Raw genomic sequence first — 18,722 nt, 5'->3', positions numbered from 1 at the left:
TACTTGCTCTGGGCTTCCAGGCTTACTGTCTGGAGAACCAGGTCTTAAAATGCCTTGCTGAGCTATACTTTTTATAAATATATATATATTTAAATTGTACAGACTGTAAATGGGACACTTTACATAAGGACTTGTCTTGATATGACTTGATGACATTAAAAGCTTCAAGGTAGACTGGTGCCTAGTGATGCTCATCACCGGCATTTCAGAGGCTCCACTGAGACCTTAAGACATTAAGTGTCATCTTTAAATGGCTGGTTAAATTCAGTGATGGTTTGCTCAAGTGAACACCTGATTTCTTCAAAAAGGGGAGCTGGTGTCTCCTAGCAGACATTTTTCATGGCAAAACTCAGTAACAGTGCTGCGCTTCAGTAGTCTTTCTGTTGACAGTGGTTAATGACAAGCTGAAGTGCTTCTAGTGTTGGGCCTCTTGAACTTGCAGCTTCTTGTACGTTCGTGTTCCTGTCTCTGTCCAGCTTTAAATGTGTGCAGTTTTAAAGTTGTCTGCCAAGATGCACATTCCCGGCAAAAAAACCCGTGCTGGTGTCAAAAATTTGCTCGTCCAAGGAGTAGCACAATGGTCTTGTAAAACACATATGCAGCGATAATGTAAAGTAGGTTAGAGCAGTATGAAGTGGGGATTAACAAATCTAGATACTGCAGTGATCCCATCATCTCCCACAGAGCTGTTGATCTCTTCATTTCTTTGAGGGTAAGAGAAGACGTTGGGCTCAATGAGGAGTCTGCTGCCTGTGTCTTGCTCTGCAGCTGTAATTAGTTGACAGAGCTTTAAACACTTCTGATTATGTCTAAACTTTCTAAAGCTGGAGGAGAGAAAATAGAGGGTTTTATTAGCAGATGCTTCAGATCCAACATGTAGATGATGCAATGTGGCGTGTATTTTGGAGGAGCAGTTTTTCAAGACTGTGGGATACTGCAACTAGAAAAAGGAGTTAAAGGATAAAACAATGTCTCTTCTAATTCTTCACTCTTTTAGAGGTGGCCAGAAACCCAATTTCCTGTTTTGCTGGATAGTTGCTAGTGTAATCGACCTGAGGCAAAGGAAAAAATGTCTCCTGGCCTTTGCTAAAAAAGCTTTGGCTTGGTGATAAAATGTGAGGCTGACATGGTTTGGTCTGACAGCTACTTTGAGTTCAGTAGCCAGAGCCTGAGTTATCTCACTCCATCGGCACTGATTCCAGCTCCAAGAGATATCACATGAGGGAAATAAAAAAGGCTAAATCAATAGTTACTGCTTTTGAGAGTAGTTCCTTGTATTTGTGTTTGGTTTTTTTCTGCATGCAGCTGAAGAGGGACAATAGAAGGCAGTGCAGGTGCTCGTCTGCCCATGGCAAGCCCCAGGGGATCGCAGTGAAGAGGTTGGAAAATTCATAATAACTTTAATCAGCCTTTCATTTTTCAATGAGCAGACTGCTTGTGTAGCCTGGTTGGCTAAGAAAATAAGACCTTGGGAAAAAGGTGTTCATGATAGCTAGTAATTACTAGTCATCTGCTCCTCTTCCCCTTCAAAGGTGCAGGAACTGCCATTAAGTACCGGTTTGCCCTGAACTGGGGTGGGTTGTGCAGCAGTAAGAGGGGCAGCTGGACAGGGAGCTTTCTCCAGATGGTGGAGAGGAGTAAGACCAGGCTTTCCAGATGGCTAGGACTAGATTAAACGAGGGCCTTGGACTGAGGAGGTGCGTTCTGTGCTCTTACCTTCTGGTTTGTTGTGCTCGTTGGCTCCGCATTGTATGTGCTAATCCTGGTCTTTGCACTTCTGACCATCTGCATGGGGTCTTGTTTTTACAGAAAAGAGTACACAGCTAAAGAATGTTTCATTATGGCAAGATGTAGCTTCCATCAAATACAAGTTATTTTCCTGAAATAATACTTCATTCCTCTTTCTCCCCAGCCAAGGAGGATGAACACTTGACTGATAAATCTATGACAGGAGCCTACAACCTCCCCTTCTTTGATTCACATTAAAACTAATAAAGAGATGATGGATACCACAGTACAGGAAACAAGTTTTTCTCAGATTTTTTTTTCTTTGTGTTTTAACAATAAAAAGAACCCTAAATTGAAGCACTGATTAAAACCAGGTATCTTAGGGTGTTCTGTTACGTCTGTCATCTGGTATCTAATTTTGATAATACTGCTTGAAGTACAGATAAGAAGCTGGTTACTCATAAAACAACGATGCAATGCCAATTTACTGACTGTCAAATACAAATTTGATGTAACAGATGACCTGCTGTGAGGTGACACTTGCAGGCCTTGCGCTGCAACCAGGAGGAATCTGACGGAAGATGCTTTTAAGTTCTCTCTTGTTGCTCTTTGTTCTTTTTCCACAAAATGTTCAACCTTGAATAAAATGTTTTTTCTGCCCCACCCCACCCCAAAGGGAAGGCTGCAGCGTTTGGCAACGCACCTGGGAATGTATACAAACAGCATCAGGGAGGGGAGATGAAAAAGGAGGCTGATTTTACTCTATCATGAAATTTTAACACTCCCCAGCAGCTTGCCAGCCAAGCGGGATTATACTACCAGATGTCCTGGCAGAAATGAGCGCGGCTCTGCGAGATCATAAATCCAAAACAACGTATGGCAACCCTGTGTGTGTAGTACTGCTGTTAGCAATGCAGAAGTTTGGTGTGGAAAGCTCTGGTGACGGGCAGGATTAGCAAGGACAAAACCTTCCCAGACTTAGCTTTAAAGCCTTGGGTAGGTAATAGCTGCTGATGGCGGTGGTATGTTAATGGGGAAAGGAGGAATATAGTGATGCCTGTGCTTTATCAGCAGCAACAAGCCTCATTGGCTAAGCAGTTGTCTTCTCCCCTCACGTCTTGGCCTTTCGGCAGGCAGAATTGTAGTGCAGATGCTCAGAGGCTGATGTCTTCTCTCCGTTGGTTTGTACAGAGGTGCTGTCAAAGACCTGCTGAAGCCAGGGCCCGAGTCAAGGGAGCAGTGCTGCTCCGTAGCAGTTCAGAGTTGGCTTGTGGTCTGTCTTGAGTGTCAACAGAGCCCTGTTGTCTTCATCTTGGTAAATTCTTGTTTAGTAGGAATTTAGTAGGGATGGTGAAGGCCTGGGGTGGAAGGTAGTGTCTTTCTGTGTTTCTTTTGTCATGTTTCCTAAATGGAGTAGTGACTGAACCTCTTCTTTTAGTCTATGGGTTAAATATAAATGTATGTGTCCGTTCATAGGATCATTTCTTCACTAAACTATGCAAAGGATTGAAAAAGATCAGTGGAGGGTGGGTTTGTTGTTTGGTTTTGTTGTTGGTTTTTGGTTTTTTTAGTTGTCTCTTCCTTCATGGAAAAGAAAAGGTACTCGCTGGCATTCTGTAGCAAAGAAATCATCCTTTTAGTAAGGGCTTAATTGGCTCCGCCATGGGCATTGGGAGGATGTTTGTGTCAGTGGGTATGGTCCTCCCATGCTATATGTTGACACCAAAAGCCAGTTGCTAAGCCAGCTGACTGTGTGGCAGAAGGAAATTTAAAGCCAATAGCAGAGAATATGGTATTCTGTTGTTGCTAGAAAAAAAATTGAGTTCCTATGAAGTGTGAAAAAGAGCAAGCCAAGTCACTAGCTCTTTAAAGAATGGTATGATGGTGAATAGCCAGAGAAAAAGAACAAAGGGGACTTCAGCATGGCTAGTTAACTTTGCAAATTGCAGTTAAACTTAAGTGACCAGAAAGTGGAAGATCTAAAAATAAATAATGTTAAGTGCTTTCTTTGCAGATTAATCTTGTTACTCAAGTGTGAAAGTTCCTCCCTCCCCCTCATGCAGTCTTCTGATTTTCAGGTTCTTCTATACTATGGAATTTCAGGTGGCTCATTGCTGGCTGCATTAGTCACTCCGAGCTCATGCTGGGTTTGTCCTTGAGAGTGGAAATACACACTAAAGATATTCAAGTTGTTCGTCCTTTTATTGATTTTAGTAGTAAATTACCTCAATGCTGTAATGCCTTGGAAAGCTTTGTGCGGAGCACTTGTCATCATTCAGCTTTCCTGGAAGACAGGTAATGCTTGACCAGTGTTTGAAGCTCCATTCATGCAGCCTTCAACTTTGTGCTAAATCACCTAGCTTCCTAATATTTGTAATAAAGCTGCTTAGGACCAACTTATATTGCTATCATTTCAGCAATTTAAATCCCTGTGCTGTGGAGTAAGAGGGAGGGAGCTCATGCCTACAGGATGTGTTCTGTCCCCTTCTGCAGGACATAGCAGAAGCGGTGAAGGGTTTCCAAGTCCCATAGTGCTGCCATAGCAATATGGTACAGCTTGGGTCTGCAAATGGAAAGCTGGCTTTAAATTTGCCAGTGGTGTTTAGTTCAGAAATCTCTTGCCTGTGCTACATGAAAAAGGAATTTAACTTGCATATTCATGTTATTAGCTCAAAAGATATGTCAGAAATAGGGAAGAATTCATTACTCTAGAGGCACCAAATCCTGATGCCCTAAAAACTCTCATGCTTCTTTAGGCAGTTCGTGTGCCCTGCTGCTTACATTATCCAATGCTTTCTATGTAGTGATTATTACAGCTTAAGTCTTACTTTTACATCTCTCTGAAGTAAAAGCGGTGTGTTTTCTAGTTAAGTAGCAGGGTGGGTTTTTTTCATTTAAGTAAAAAAAATTATATGGCGAAAACACTGATTGTAGAAAATTGAAATGCGGCATACCCATGTACAAAGAAATGAAGAGCCTGCTAAACTTTGTCAAAATGTTTCTTTCATTGGTGTCATGCTTCACAAGCTCTCCAAAATGCGTAATGAGTAACAAAGACCTCTCCCTGCTGTGTCTATATTTTTGTTCACTGCTTTACACGCTATTTTCAGATGTGCACATAGACAATGAAGGTAACTATTTTCAAAGTGTTGTCCCTGATGACTTAGTGTTTATTCAACTACTTACATCTTGTTGGCCGAGATAAATTTCACCTGAGGCCAGCATCTGCTCGCTAATTTGTCACCTTTTCTTTTTCGTGCCCTTAAGCTGTTTTGACACCAGAGGCTTTGCAAGCTCCATCTCAGGAAGCACCAGCAGCAATACAAAACACAAGGAAAACAATGTGAACTGGAGCTTAGTGAAAATAGAGTTGTGTAATATGGCACTGGTTAGTGGCTGGATGACAGCCATTCTTGATGACATAAATTTAGTGGCATGCGTAACTGCAGAGAACAAAGGAGTTAATCAGCAACAATACTGTATATAAGAACTGTTACTGTGTGTAAATATATATTAAAGCTGTTGCTGTAAGCTTGTGATAGAGAGTCAGCGTGCTGTGGTTTAGTCTCCTAGTATTCCATTGGAAAAACTTTTATTATGAATTTTAGCTTCATTTTCTGGGTTGTTAAGTGGCAGTGAAACTGAGAAACGTGTCCGGCAGTCAAATAATTGCCCTGGTTGAAGACGCATGCAGCTTTTTACAGAGAAGAAAATATCATCCAGATGATGAATAAAAACAGCTCCTCCTCACATAAATGAAGCACGATAATGTCTTGTTTCATTTCTGTTCTTTATTTTTATTTTACAGTATGATATGGAAAGGCAACTCTTTTCCTCCAGCTGCCACTTCTTTAATAAGTTCTGTAAAGGCTTTTCTAGTAATTGTTAGCAGGATATAGCTTGTGCTTTGCCTTTAAGGTGCTTTGGTCTAACTTTAGTGCCCCTGCACTCCAGAGAATTACAGCTCCCTTTCCTGAAGGGAGCAGCCCAGGATACAGACTACCCTGAACACCAGTTCTCTCTAGTAGGAAAGCTGATGGGCTGAAGATCTGTCCTCCCATTTCCCAGTTTTCTGTACCTGGCTGCAGATGTACCATTTCCTTCTGCCCGGTGAAGCTCGGTAGAAGCACTGCAAACCCTACCCTCTAGTCTTTGTCTGTCAGCATGTTCAGAGTTTCATCCAGTGGTCAAACTGGAGTGTTTTTCCAGAGATGGAAGAAGATAAGGTAGCAGGAACAGAGCAGTGCTTAGATTAATAACAGGTACACAGTTCCTGTCACGCATGCAGCGGTTTTGTGATACCACGGCTAATGCACCTGCTTTCCTTTTTATGCAGGTTTGGGCAAACTTTAGTATGTGCTTAGCTATGTGAGACTCTGTTTGCAACTACGAGAGTGCCAATCCTTTTGCTTGAAGTTGCTTTAAATCCTCACTCCTCGGTGCACTGAGCAGAGGTTATCTCAGGCACGTGCAGGAGGCTGGCTGGGGGACCTGCCGCAGTTGTTCCTGAGGGTAACTTGGCAGTGCTACATTAACGGTTGGACTTGATGGTCTTCAAGGTCCCTTCCAACCAAAATGACTCTGATTCTATGGCTCAAAGTGACCTCTGCAAAGCAGGGAGTGTATGTGTGTGTGCACGCATACGTGTACATGTGCATGTATGCCAAGAAACCGAGCTGTAATTTCCTCTGGAAAAGGTGGACCCAGCTTCTTGCTCCTCTCAGTCCCCTTTTGGGTTTATCTTTGTCATTTATAATGTCATTTTCATGTGTATTTTTAGTTTCTAGCCTTTCTCTGTTGAACTGTTCTTACATTTTAATTGGCTAAATCAGCAGACTTGTAGCTGATTAATGTTTCCCCTCTGCAGCTGGATCATCTAGAACAGGCACAAACCTTTCCATGCCTCATTTACTCCCAGTTCCTTTTCAAACAGACATGGACTGTTCCTGGACCGTCCTGTCTTTCCTCACCTGCTGTCAGTTTTAGTTGTACCTCTAGCTGGATGAATTGTTGTTCCAGCTGTGCATTTGCATTTTGTGATGTTATTGGTACAGCCAGAAATTGTGTATGAAGCCTTCCTACATCAGCAGTAATGACAGCAATACTCAGGTGACAGCTTTTGGCAGGTAGATTCTTACCTGAATTGCGTTAACAGTTTCAGTGCTGCTAATGAGGCTGTTCAACAAACACATAAAAAGGTTGACTTTCCATAGCTGGAATGTTTGATGTTGAAGAGTGAAATAAGATGACTATCGTTTTCTTTTTTCTTTTTTTCTTCTCTGTGTAGATGAAAAAACCACTTTGAGTCAGGCTGTTATGAAATAGCTCTTCCCATTCCTTTCCATACTGTACTTTATTCTATGGATGAAATAAAAGCCAGTTTTGATGTGCTCAGTCTATCATTCATCCCAAATGCTAAGGGGTTTATTGTCATGATTTCCCTCTGTCCCAGCAAGATCAAGATTAGAAATGATTTACCATGATTAGAGATAGTTTAAATGCTTAGAGGTTACTTACTACTTGCAAATTGCATTTGGTGTCTTCTGAGGTATGACGGCAACCCAGTGCCTTGTTCTACTTTATGCATTTGCATAAAACATGATTGTCAACTGATGTCTTTCTGATATGCTTTTCAGAGTATGAGGGGTTAAAGTTTACATAGTGTCATACCAGTTTGTTGGGAGAGGTTCCTTCACATTGAAAAAACAATATATTTATAATGAAGTGGGGGATTAGGTTTTAGGCTTTGCATTTGAGCTTCAATTCAAAAAAAGGTGCTGTTCCCTGTCTGAGACTGTGCGTAGCTATAACCAGCATTTGTGAAGCTGGTGCATTTGCTAATCCCGTGGGAAAGTGCCAAACTTGTCAGTTTTTATAAATTGCTGTCTTTATGACAGGAAGCTGGGAGGGGAAGGGTCTTGTATCTGAATGGAACAGCAAGGAGAAAATGGGGATGTAAGGACAGATGTGTCCCCATGTCACTGTTCTCTATGGTGGAAGCAACGCCCAGATTAAGGGTCTTGCTGAAAGATTGGATGGGAGCCATGAGAACTCTGTAAGCATCCGGTGAATGTTTTGGCTGGGTGAGGAGAAGACCTCCTGGAGGACAATTAAAAACCAGGCAGGCTTTTTTTTTTTGCTTTGTTTTGTTTCTGTTCAGAGCTCTCAAAACATAGCAACTATTTTTATATATTTGTTGGTGGTAATAATAAATATTATTTACTCTTAACTGAACACATCATCTGTTGAGAATGATTTGAGGATGAGTGGCAAGCCATTGTCAGCATAGTAATGAGTCATAAATGGGGGTTCAGTCATGCTTGTTGCGTCCGGCACCCTCAGGGGAGATTGGGATTCCTAGACAGTTCCTAGATGGTCCATCTAGGCTGTCCATCTGTGCTAAGCAGCACAGACTGGCTTTAAGAGCTCGTAATGCAGTGTGTACCTCCTGCTCCAAGCATCCCTGACGGGCTGCAGACTATGAGTAGGTGCCTAAACTTCAGCTTCCACCAAGCTTGTATTCACACTCACAGTTGACTTCGTGATGTGAAATATCATTTAGTATGACCAGGAGTATTGTGGTGTGTGTCTGAAGGGCTATAACTCATGTGAGTGCTTCCAATTGCCTTTGCTTCTTCTACAAAGGTGGCAGGTTAAAGGCCAAAAGTTCAAGCCCAGTATAAGTTTTTTAACAGGAAGCAAAGAAAGCAGTAAAGATATTATGTTTGTCTGAATACAATAGTTATAAAATTCAAAATGTTATAGAATAAAATTTTTAAAATATTCTGAAGATTACATTGTAGTTTTTGGGTGGTAGTTCTTCTATTTTATTTCTAGAAAACACCTCAGTTAAAATCTGTAATTGCACTGGCTAGAGCAAATACATTGTTCTGTGTGCTAAATAGCTTGATGAAATGGGAAGGAGGAAACTGATTGATGGACACAACTTAGTCCTTTGGCAGGACCCGTAAAGCTCAGATGTTTCCTATGCAGCAGATGCTTTAACTGAATGTTATGAACTGCTCTTGAAAAGTACGTCTTCTAATAGATGTCACTTTTCTCTTTCCCCCTTCTTTTTTGCAGCAAGTGACGGGCAGAAGTTTCGGTGAGAAAGATTTTCGTTCTGGATTAGAAAATGGCATTCTTCTGTGTGAGTAAGTAACACTTATAATTTTGAGCCTTGAATACAATCTTGACTAAATCTGAGACGAACTTTAGCTAGTATGTCCAGTTGTTAGTTTCCTTTTGGGAGTTTTGACATCGTGCATGCTGGTGTTTCACTGCAGCATCACTTCAGTGCCCAAGCTATTGTTATGGTGAGGACTGAAATGTGGCTTAAAGAAAACAGATTTTGCAGAGTGCTTCCCTCACTCCACCCCAGCTCCTTAGTTGAGTTATGTGAAGTAAAAATGATGTTTGCTTTTTGGTTTCCTTTTATTTAAAGATGTTAACCACAGCTTGGCAAATGGTGTTCCACACCTGCCTGTGGACGTCTCTGCTACGGTGAGGTGTTCTGGACCAACTCCAGGTCCGAGCACTGTCAAGAGTTAGCCATCTGAATACCATCAATACTCAGCTGCTTTTATAGTTTCTGGAAAGGTTAGGCATCCTTTAAATTTTACCTAAAGGTGTATTTGAATGATGTGTTTTGTAATTTTTGGACAGGAGGTGAAAGTTAGCTTTTGCACGTTTCTCTCTGGTTTTAATAGCTAGTTTTTAGGCAGAGTCTTCCAAAAGCATGTTGTGAGCTTAAATGCCAAAGCTGGTGATTCCTAAGAGCAATTTGGAAGTGTGCCCTAATGCCTGTAGTCCTTTGAAAATCCCATGCAGGTTGTCAGGAGTTTGGGATCTGAATCACCTCTATGATCCAGTTTCTTTCCCTGGGCATGCAGGGTTGTCATTGAAGTTGGTAAAAGCTGTCTTTGCACACCAGAAGGATGAAGCTTGGGCAGAACTGAATGCATGTTGAAATTTATACATGAGATCTCCTGAGATGTTTAGCTGGACTGTTTCAGCTATTGGTTAAGTTTTATACTATGAAAGGCACTGGAACGTGGAAACTGTTTTCAGCAGTAGATTTGAGCTAATATCCTGTAACTCAGCTCTAGGTACCTTATGACAGCTTTGAAACCTACCTGTGTAAGTACTGTTATGTATTTCACTAGTGCCGTTAATCAAACAGCTTGAACTTTAGCTGTAAAAGGGGAAAAAAACATAAAGGAAATGATAGGATCTGGTTTGATTGTAGTTGCATGTCTTTGCTGAGGAGTGGCTTTGGGAGGAGGGAAGTAGTTGTTATTGTTGATCAAAAGTTGTGTAACTCGGAAGGAGCGTGGAGTTTACCTCTTTGTATTTAAGGGTTGCCTCTTGCACAAGATCTCTCCTCTGCGTGTTCAGGGGAAGTTCTCAGTGCTGAATCATTTCACAGTGCTCTTTAAATGTTAAGGTTGAATTGTGTTGCATAAAAAATAAGGGATGTGTGTTTCAAGATTAGATTGTAATCTTATCTGCAAGTAAGCAGAGGTAGTCTGATTTAAATGCTGTAAATCTTTAAGATGTGAAGCTTAACTAACGTCTGGCTAATGAAACACATAAATATGTATTTCTTAAGAGGCTGCAAGCTCCAGTAATAAGCAAGTCAAGGGACACCACTTGGTTATACCACTAAAATGCTCTGTGATGTTGGGCAAATTGCTTGTCTTTGATTACCACCTGTGGATCAGTGCAAAACAATCTGAAGGCTTCTGTCTCCTCAACCTTAAATCAGAGAGGCTGTGACGTTTGTATTGCATCCTGCTCCGGGCAGCTGTGGCTGGCGGATGAAACTCTCTAGGCTACAGAGCATAAACCAGAGAGCTACCAATTTGGCCTTCAAGTTTGGCTTTTTGATGATGAACAAATTATGAGGCCAACAATAAGTGTGCTCCTCGCTGGTTTGAGTTTGCTGTAAAATAAAGAACTCAACAAAAACCTGGGGTGTAACACAGAGAGCTCTTAATCTATCTTCAAAAAGTGCAGGTTTTGGTAGGTGAAGCACTGATAGTCTTTTGATTCTTTCCTCTCTCTCTCAGTAAAGTGCTAGTGAAACTGCCGCAGGCAACATTGTCTCTGTAGGCAGGAGTTTTCTGGTTTATCAGAGACAAACCTGGGTACCTCATGAACAAAATCTAGTGGTATTTAGGCTCTCTCTCAACCTCTTTCTAATCTGTTGTGCTTTCATCACAGCTGACCTCAACAAGGAGATGACAATCTGATTTCAAAATCTCTGATAAGCTATGAAAGGCAAGAAAGATGGTTACAGCTGTCTTAGTTTTCTGAAGATGGAAGAATTCATTGCCTTTGGTCTGGTTTATCTGATTAGTTGAAATTTTAGGGAGAAGCTAAACTTGGCTCGGTTTATCTCCACAGGACAGCAGTCACTGCTAGTGTCATTAACTGGCAACTCATAGCCAGGCACTTGCGTGGGTGATGTCCACGTGAGCAGCATGGAGTGGTCCTTAACTTCCACGTGGCTGTTTCAGTGTTTTCCTGGCCTGTTGTATTTTGTGATGAGGCCTGAAAGCACCTCAAACCAAATTTTGTGATGGGTCCTGAGGTGTCCCAGCAACTAGAGAACTGGAAGTTGATATCAGGGATGGGGACGCAGCAGTATGCCCTGAGTCTCCCAAACATGTCTCAACCTGACCTTGGACTTCGCAGGCGTTTTGCAGAAGGGAGGGGATGGGGATGTAGCCACCATGCCAAAGTCCATTCCCCAAACAGTCAGATGTGCAAAATGGCACAGGGGAAATCTTTGTCTGTGTCTAGAGCAGGACTGTTGGAGCTTTACGCACAGTAGTGCCAGGCTTCCCCCGAGTTGATCCTGATGTCTGTGGCCTACGCATCCTGCAAACTCAGGCAGACGTCACGGCATCGGTTATAAATGATTGATTCACATCTAGCAACTATCCACGTGTCCTAATAAATGAAAACTAATACACCTGTGTGATGCCAAAAGCTTGGGCTCTTAGGAGGGATGTGTTATGGGCTACCAGCCTGACTAGCGGAGCAGCCCTGCACGCGTGGCATCTCCATCTGGCCTCACAAGGACACTTGGATAGCTTGCCCCACTCAACCCGGGAGCCAAGGAGCATATTTAAAGGATGCAGGATGCCATAAAGCAGCAAGCTGACAGACGAGAGTAACACAAGCCCTTCCTTCTTTCTGGATATTTGAAAGCCCTCTTGTGCAGCTGCCCCGGCAGTCCCGGCTCCGATTGTTCATCCAGCTGTGCCGAGGAGCCGGTGACTGTGACTTCTGTTTGTCTGACATGAGTTCATGGCTTTTTAGCATAGCTGTCTGACGTCAGTGCAGATGGCGACTTCAGCAAGGGACATCATAGCTAGGGGGAGGCAATTCTTGCTCTGTTCTCACTTGGGGTATTAAATTCTCATGAGCAAAGACTGAGGAGTTTCCTGGCCGCGCTTCTGCATTGATGGGCAAGCGTGCCCTCCTGGGGGCATGGTGGAAAGCTATTTGAGGCAGGAATACACCACCACTAGTAAGAAATATCACTAGAAATTCCCAATTTCCGCTCCAGCATGTTCTTTTTTTTTTTCTTTTCTTGTTACATAGATTTAACATTTAGGTTTGACCCAGATATCGTAAGAAGCTAGAGGATTAATCAGGAATAAACTGCATCTGGTTGTTGCAATGCTTAGGTGTGCCTATTCTATGAAGTCAGATATTTGAATGTTGATTGCAAAAGAAAAAGTGTGTCTTGTCTCCATCTGCCTGCCCCGCTGATTGGGGTAGTTCTGTTGCTTTTCTGAGACAGCAGATGAGAAGTTGAAGTTGCTTTTATTTCTATCCATGCAACAATTTCTATTAATAAGTTTAATTATTACTGCCTGAAGACAAAAAAATCATATGTCTTCCTGCGTTGCCTAGTTGTTACTGCTCTAATATTCTTGTAAGTGTGTTTTTAAGGTGAGCAGTTCCTTTCTGTTCTCCTTGCCACCTGCTTCCCCCTGCCCAGCTCTGCTACTGCAGGATTCTTTCTTTCACACTGGGCATTCAGCAGTTAGAGGTCTCTGTAGGGATGTGAGACTTGGAAAATCAAAGTTAATTACTTGCTTTCATGTCACTATCCAAGAGTTATAAATATCCAATATATCCGTAAGCATTTCTGACGTGCAATGGGATCCTATTTTCTCTCAAGCTTTCTGTGGAATTAGGCAGTCCAGCCACCCTGAAAGTTTGTATTAGTGGTAATGAGAGCCTGATGTCAGGAATAGGACCAAATCATGAAGAGTAACAACAGCAGCTGGGACATGCATGGGTCCTGAGCGAAGGACCTTAAACAGTAAATTTAAACAGAATCCAGATTTAGATATCAGCAGAAATGATTTGGCTTTGCAGTGGAGTCCAACAGTGTCATGGTTATGTGTAGTACCTTGGGTTCTGTGTGTAGAACAGTTCAGCTGTGTGTCTGTTTTACATATGCATGTAAATCAATTTGTAAGTGCAGTGATTTTTCTCAAGCATGAAAGTTCTAACAAATATCCAACTGCACACCTTGAGAAGCTATGGCATAAACATATAAGTGAAAGAGGAATAACTGTGTGTAGTTGAAGATGGGTGTCATATGCAATTGTGGATATCAACTTATGAGTATTTTCCCAAACTTTTCTTTCTTAGAGACACTTATTTTGTATAATAGCACCTGGTGTTATGTAGCTTAGTAAGATGTGCAGAAACCATGCCTATTGTATGAAACCGGGATTCTTTGACTCTATTTTTTTTTGAAAGAACAAAAATGAAGATGTATTATTGTTTCTAAGTACTCTTGGTAAAACTGGTTATGTACAGTGAATTAAGGAAAAAGTTTAACACTTTTTCTTATGTAGAAAAGGCAGTTCCCTTCAGATGCACGTTAGGAATATATGCATTTTATAAGTACAAGAAAGTTTTTTAGGTTTTACTTTTTTAAAAAAAAAAACCCAAACGAAGTTAGTCATGCACATAGATCATTTTAATAGTATTTAAAGAAAAAGTGAAGTGTGGCTATAAAGCTGAGTGAGCTGACAGTGATTGTGACCAAGAATTACTTAATGGAATTTATCATTTGCTCTGTCATGAGAATAATTTTCGTCTATAAATAAGAAATCTCCTTGGCTTGTGTTCTTCGTGTCACCGGTGATGAATGAGCTGCTTTTTCTCAGAGAGCCGAGTTTCTTTGGGCTTGCATCATGATTATAGTGCATCTGACCAAGGCTTGGGCGGACATGAATGCTGTTTTCAGCAAGGGCTGGATATGGGCCAGATCAGTGCAAGTGCAATGCTATGGAATAGTAAAACTTTGTCTTCTGAGTCAGTGGTATGGAGAACAGCCTTCGTTGTGTTTATGGGGTTCCAGCTGTTCAGATGTTGAAAAATCAAGTTCTTCTTGCAGGTTAATGTCCCTTCTGTAAAATTGCCGTTAGGCTTACAAAGACCCAGTAGGGGAAAACAAATAATCAATCGCCTTTGTAGGATTTTGCAGATGGGTTATTTTGCTTGTCTGTCAGTGGTATAGGCCTGGCATCAGCTCAGCACTTGGCTGCGTAGTGCACAGAGCAGAGACTCTTGTCTTGCCAGATACCTCGCTGGAGAAGTTAGTGGATGCCCCTTATGCTTAATTAGGCTTGTGCTTGAATTCCCTATTCCTGGAAACTAAGAAGGTATTTGAGTTTCATAGGCATGCTTGGAGTTCTGAATGTGACCCATGCCTTGAGGTGAGAAGGGATTGGTGTTCTCCTGCGGTTTCCAGGCTCTGCCTTGTAAAGGCAAAACATTATCAGCATCGTGGATTTGGCATGTCTCCAGCTTGGAGAGACGGGCCCCAAGGCTCATTAAGCATTAAGATTTAGGTTCATGTGAGGACATTTGAAACAGTTTTATATGAATCCAGAGTTTTTAATCTTTAAGTTTTATTGCCGTGTTATAATGAAGAGCTATTTATTAGTACGGTTTAGGTGAGGGGTCAAAGGTAACATAAACCGTAATGCTCAGCTGTGTGCATGAGGAGAATAGCCATTGAGGAGCATGCTTAAGTACACTCAGAATGGCCTGTCTTTGTATTTACATTAAAAAAAAAATATGCATCTCAGCAGACTAAATAGTAGAGGTATTTTTTTTTTTCAGAGGAGCTTAGTAATTGACAGGGCAAGAGACTGTGGAACACTGACCCATTCAAACGGAGTGTTGCTGAAGTGCAAAGCGAGGTAATCCTGTGAGAGGTTTCAGCTTTCCAAGAGTGCATGTTTAAGAAATTATACTGGGTACGTACTTTGGGCAATTATCCGTGGCCATTGCTATTTGGCGTAAAACTACGTGTGAATTGTAAATCCATGGGTGCATGGGACAGTCCTCGTGTCACTGTGGCGGTGGGCTCTGTGTAAATTGCTTGTGAAGGCGTTTACACAATCCTCTCTGTTGCCTTTATTGAGCTGTTTTGCAAGGTCTCTATCTTGTTCATATTTTTAGTCTTTGGCAGAGCAAGACCCACGCTATCCTGAGTTTGGCATGCTTGTTTTCTCAATCCTACACATTTGTGTAGTTCTTTATTCACCTTTTACTTATCAGACTGGAGTGTGAGCCCTTCATAGGACAAAGTCACTTCTGTCTTGCTTGTTAAAAAAGCACCTTGTTCATCTGATCCTAAATAAATAATGTCAGGGGCATCATTAGCAATCACTTAAGAATGTTTTCCCAAAAATATTTTCGTGACCTCAGGAACATCTCTATATTTTGAAACTTCTTTACCACTTCCTTTGCAACAAAATATTTTGACTTTTCATTGTCTGCTGTTTCAATAGGATTTGTTCATCTTTAAGACTAATAGTGGATTTTTGTCGCCTTGTCAACTGTTTGGGGGCATTTTGGAGCTGCCACTAGAGCATGAGTTCAAAATATGTGGATTTGAAGCTGTCTGGGCTAATAATTATCAAGTGCTGAAAGGCTGCTTGTTAGAATGTAAATCTGTAAAACTTAATTTAAAGAGAGAAATGTCTCAGGGAAGGTTTACTGTGGATAGAATTTCCTGAACTTTCAAACATTAAATGCCCTTTTACTTTAAGATCAAGTCATTAGTCAGCTTTTCTTTTTAGGAATATGATCTGTTATTTGAGCAAAGAACTCTGTTGGATGTCTATCCCTCCAGCCTGGATTGATCTGTGAACACACATCACTTCAACCTTTCTTTTTTTCCGATTCTGAAGCTTACTCTCTGAAAGTGCTTCTCTTCCATTTCCTCTTAAAAACAAGGTCTTCTTGGAGGCTGGATTTTGGCAGCCATCCTCTGAATATTTTCTTAACTGACGCTTTCTTGCAAGAATTTCATGGGCAGTTGTCTTAGTGCTTTTCATTAGATCTTTTATCAGCTGTTGCCTGAAACGCCTTCTTTTCCTGGCAGAAGTTTTTTCAAATTCTTAACTGGTGATAAACAACCCCAGGAAGGTCTCATAGGTTAGTCACACAGTGGCTAGTACTGATTTCAGCTTGTCTGTCCTGCTGTGGAGATACCTTATCTCCTGGAATGCCAAGCCTTGGGGACAGCACCGAATACAGCAATTGATTCTTCCCATACCTATCAGGGCTGGTTTTTTTCGGGGGAAGGAAATGATCTAGCTTCTCCCTATAAGAGTGGGGATGGAGCAGCTTCCCACTTCCATCATGCCCTGTCGTTTCTATAAGGTAAGGCAGCTCTAAGATTTCAGCTTCTGTGCAGCGTCTTACTGTGTTTCATCTAACAGCTAGGACTTGGAGAAGTGAAGGACCAGAGGATTGTCCTGACTCAGGACAGGTGCATACATGCCAGGGGTGGTGGGCAGAAATCCTAACTGAGAACCTGAAGGGTCTGGAAAATAGGTCAGGTGTGTATTTAGAGACTCGGGTTTTGTAGATGGAGCATGAAGAATCTTGGTTTTATCCTGTTTTTGGTTATTGTCTTTTGTGTATTTGGTGGAATTGTTGGGGTTTTTGCCTTCATCTTACTTTGAATTCTTTTGAAAACTGTTTTATCTGAATTTCTTTTTGTCGTGTATTTGTTCCTTTTACTGTTAAAAAGTTCCTTGAGATTTCGTTATCGTATCTTTCTTCTGGTCACGTCAGAGGAACCTGGCCATGTCAGGTACCAGGAAGCCTCAGTAGGAGAGGTACTGCAATCTTTATATTTCTGTTCTATTTTCCTGCCTGTGTCGTTTAACTTCTTGCATAAGTAGCTGTTAATAGTCCAGAATGCTTTCTGTGAGAAACAAGTCAGCTGAAAGCTAAAGTTTTAAAAGTTCTCCCTAAACTTGTTTTGCCAGTTGTCTCTAAAATGTCTGCTGGTCACCAAACCCCAGCTACCAAAAAGGTCAAGTTTGGGGAGTGTACCTACATTGTCCTTTTGAAAACAGTGCTGAAGGACATTGTTTTATGGTTTGTTTTGATCACTATTCCCTCACCATGTGGTGTCAGACCTTAAATTAGCAGTGTCTTACTGGACGTGAAAGAAAAAGCAGAAAATAATGGAAGATTTAAATTCATCCTGTTTTGTTATCTCTTGTGACTGCTTAGTTGGACTTGTCCCATTGACATCTGTTTTCCTAGGTGCAGGAGTATGGAAATTAGTAACAATATCTTAAAAACAAACAAACAAAAAAACCTGGCAAAAATTCCAAACAAACAGAAAAGAAACCAACAAAACCAACACTTCTATTCTAACTTTGACACTTGCACTTTCTGGCCATTTATACAGTAGCCCACCGACTTTGGTGTAGTGGATCGTGGTACCCAGTGATACAAAGGCTTTGCTTTTTTCTTTGGAAGATTCATACCCACGTGAGGATTTTCTGTGTTTGAGGTAGACAGCAGTACAAAAACCTGAACTTAATTTGTGCTTGGGAAAACCTGGGCTTGCAACTGGCGGTAGTTGGGGGCAAGGCTGGGGTCTGCCATTTACATGGGGAGCAAGCAGTCTATCTGCCCTTGATGCCCTCACGAGGATGAATATACTTGAGCCCTGATGATTTTTTCTGCACAAGAAAAAGGGCTGCTTTCATGGAGGAAAGAGTTGGTATCAGACAGGGTCATCAGGAACTGAGAGGTACTCAGAGAAGTGAGTGATCGTTCAAAATCTCCATATAACTCAGGACCTGTTAGGCTTCAACCCTTTGTCTGAACTTGCCCATAGAGACCTTAGTGCCTTCCTCAGACTCATCAGTATTGCTAAATTGGCCAGGCAGGATGGATGTCTGAGGCAGAGGATCTTAGTGTGCCATCAACTGGATGTGCTTTTTGAGCAGGTGCCTTCAAGTGACTTACTGCTGCAAGAATGGGTGATGGAAGTAACTTGTCTAACATGATCTGGGGACAGGGCCTTCACTGTATATTTTAGCAAGGGCGAATGTGGATTGCCTGCCCTTGGTGACTTGGTACGAAGGTAATATGGTTAACTTCTGTAATGGAAGTAAATGTTGTGAAAATAAAGCCCTGAACAATGTACGTGTGAAGCTGATGGGCTCTATGTTGCTCAGGTAGCATTTGTCCTGTCACTGTGTTTTCCTTACCTTTCTTAGGGACTGCTGCAATACAAATGTATTATTAAAGATTTAATATAATGTCCTAGAGTGATCAATTCAGCAGGATTTCTAATGCTTTTTGAAGTTATCAAATTTGTGATTTCAGAAGAATGTGAAGTTGTTTCATCTTTTTTTTTAGGAGGGGAGGGTGGGAATAATGTAATGCCATACAGAATTTTCAGAGATAACCATGAGGTTGGGCAACAGATACTGGAAATGTTCCCCTGTCCCTAGTGGGGTATCTAGACTTGCTGTGTGCAGCTAAGGGCAGGAAAAAAAGCTGCTTCTGGTTATGGTCATGTTGATGTCTGCCTGATGTCTGGCTTTCCTGCTGTCTGCAGTGCAGCAGGCGGGACAGAACCCTGCCATGTACTGGTTGCCAAGGTTTCTGAATGGTAACTAGTGGGGATT

At 41.7% G+C, this 18,722-nt stretch overlaps 1 protein-coding gene across 4 annotated transcripts in view; it reads left to right on the top strand.

Annotated features, from left to right (window-relative positions):
- Nucleotides 1–18,722, top strand: part of LIMCH1 (LIM and calponin homology domains 1) — a 186,883-nt gene that overhangs the window by 60,790 nt on the left and 107,371 nt on the right. For all 4 annotated transcript variants that reach the window (XM_014957818.1, XM_014957817.1, XM_014957816.1 and 1 more), the window contains exon 2: nucleotides 8,812–8,882. In XM_014957818.1, the coding sequence (XP_014813304.1) occupies nucleotides 8,812–8,882 (71 nt within the window). The remainder of the gene's footprint in view (nucleotides 1–8,811; nucleotides 8,883–18,722) is intronic.

The sequence above is a fragment of the Calidris pugnax genome, unplaced genomic scaffold (genome assembly GCF_001431845.1).
Source record: "Calidris pugnax isolate Ruff unplaced genomic scaffold, ASM143184v1 scaffold349, whole genome shotgun sequence".
NCBI lineage: Eukaryota > Metazoa > Chordata > Aves > Charadriiformes > Scolopacidae > Calidris > Calidris pugnax.
The sequence above is the reverse complement of the archived record's forward strand: the minus strand, read 5'-3'. Positions and strand labels throughout refer to the sequence as shown.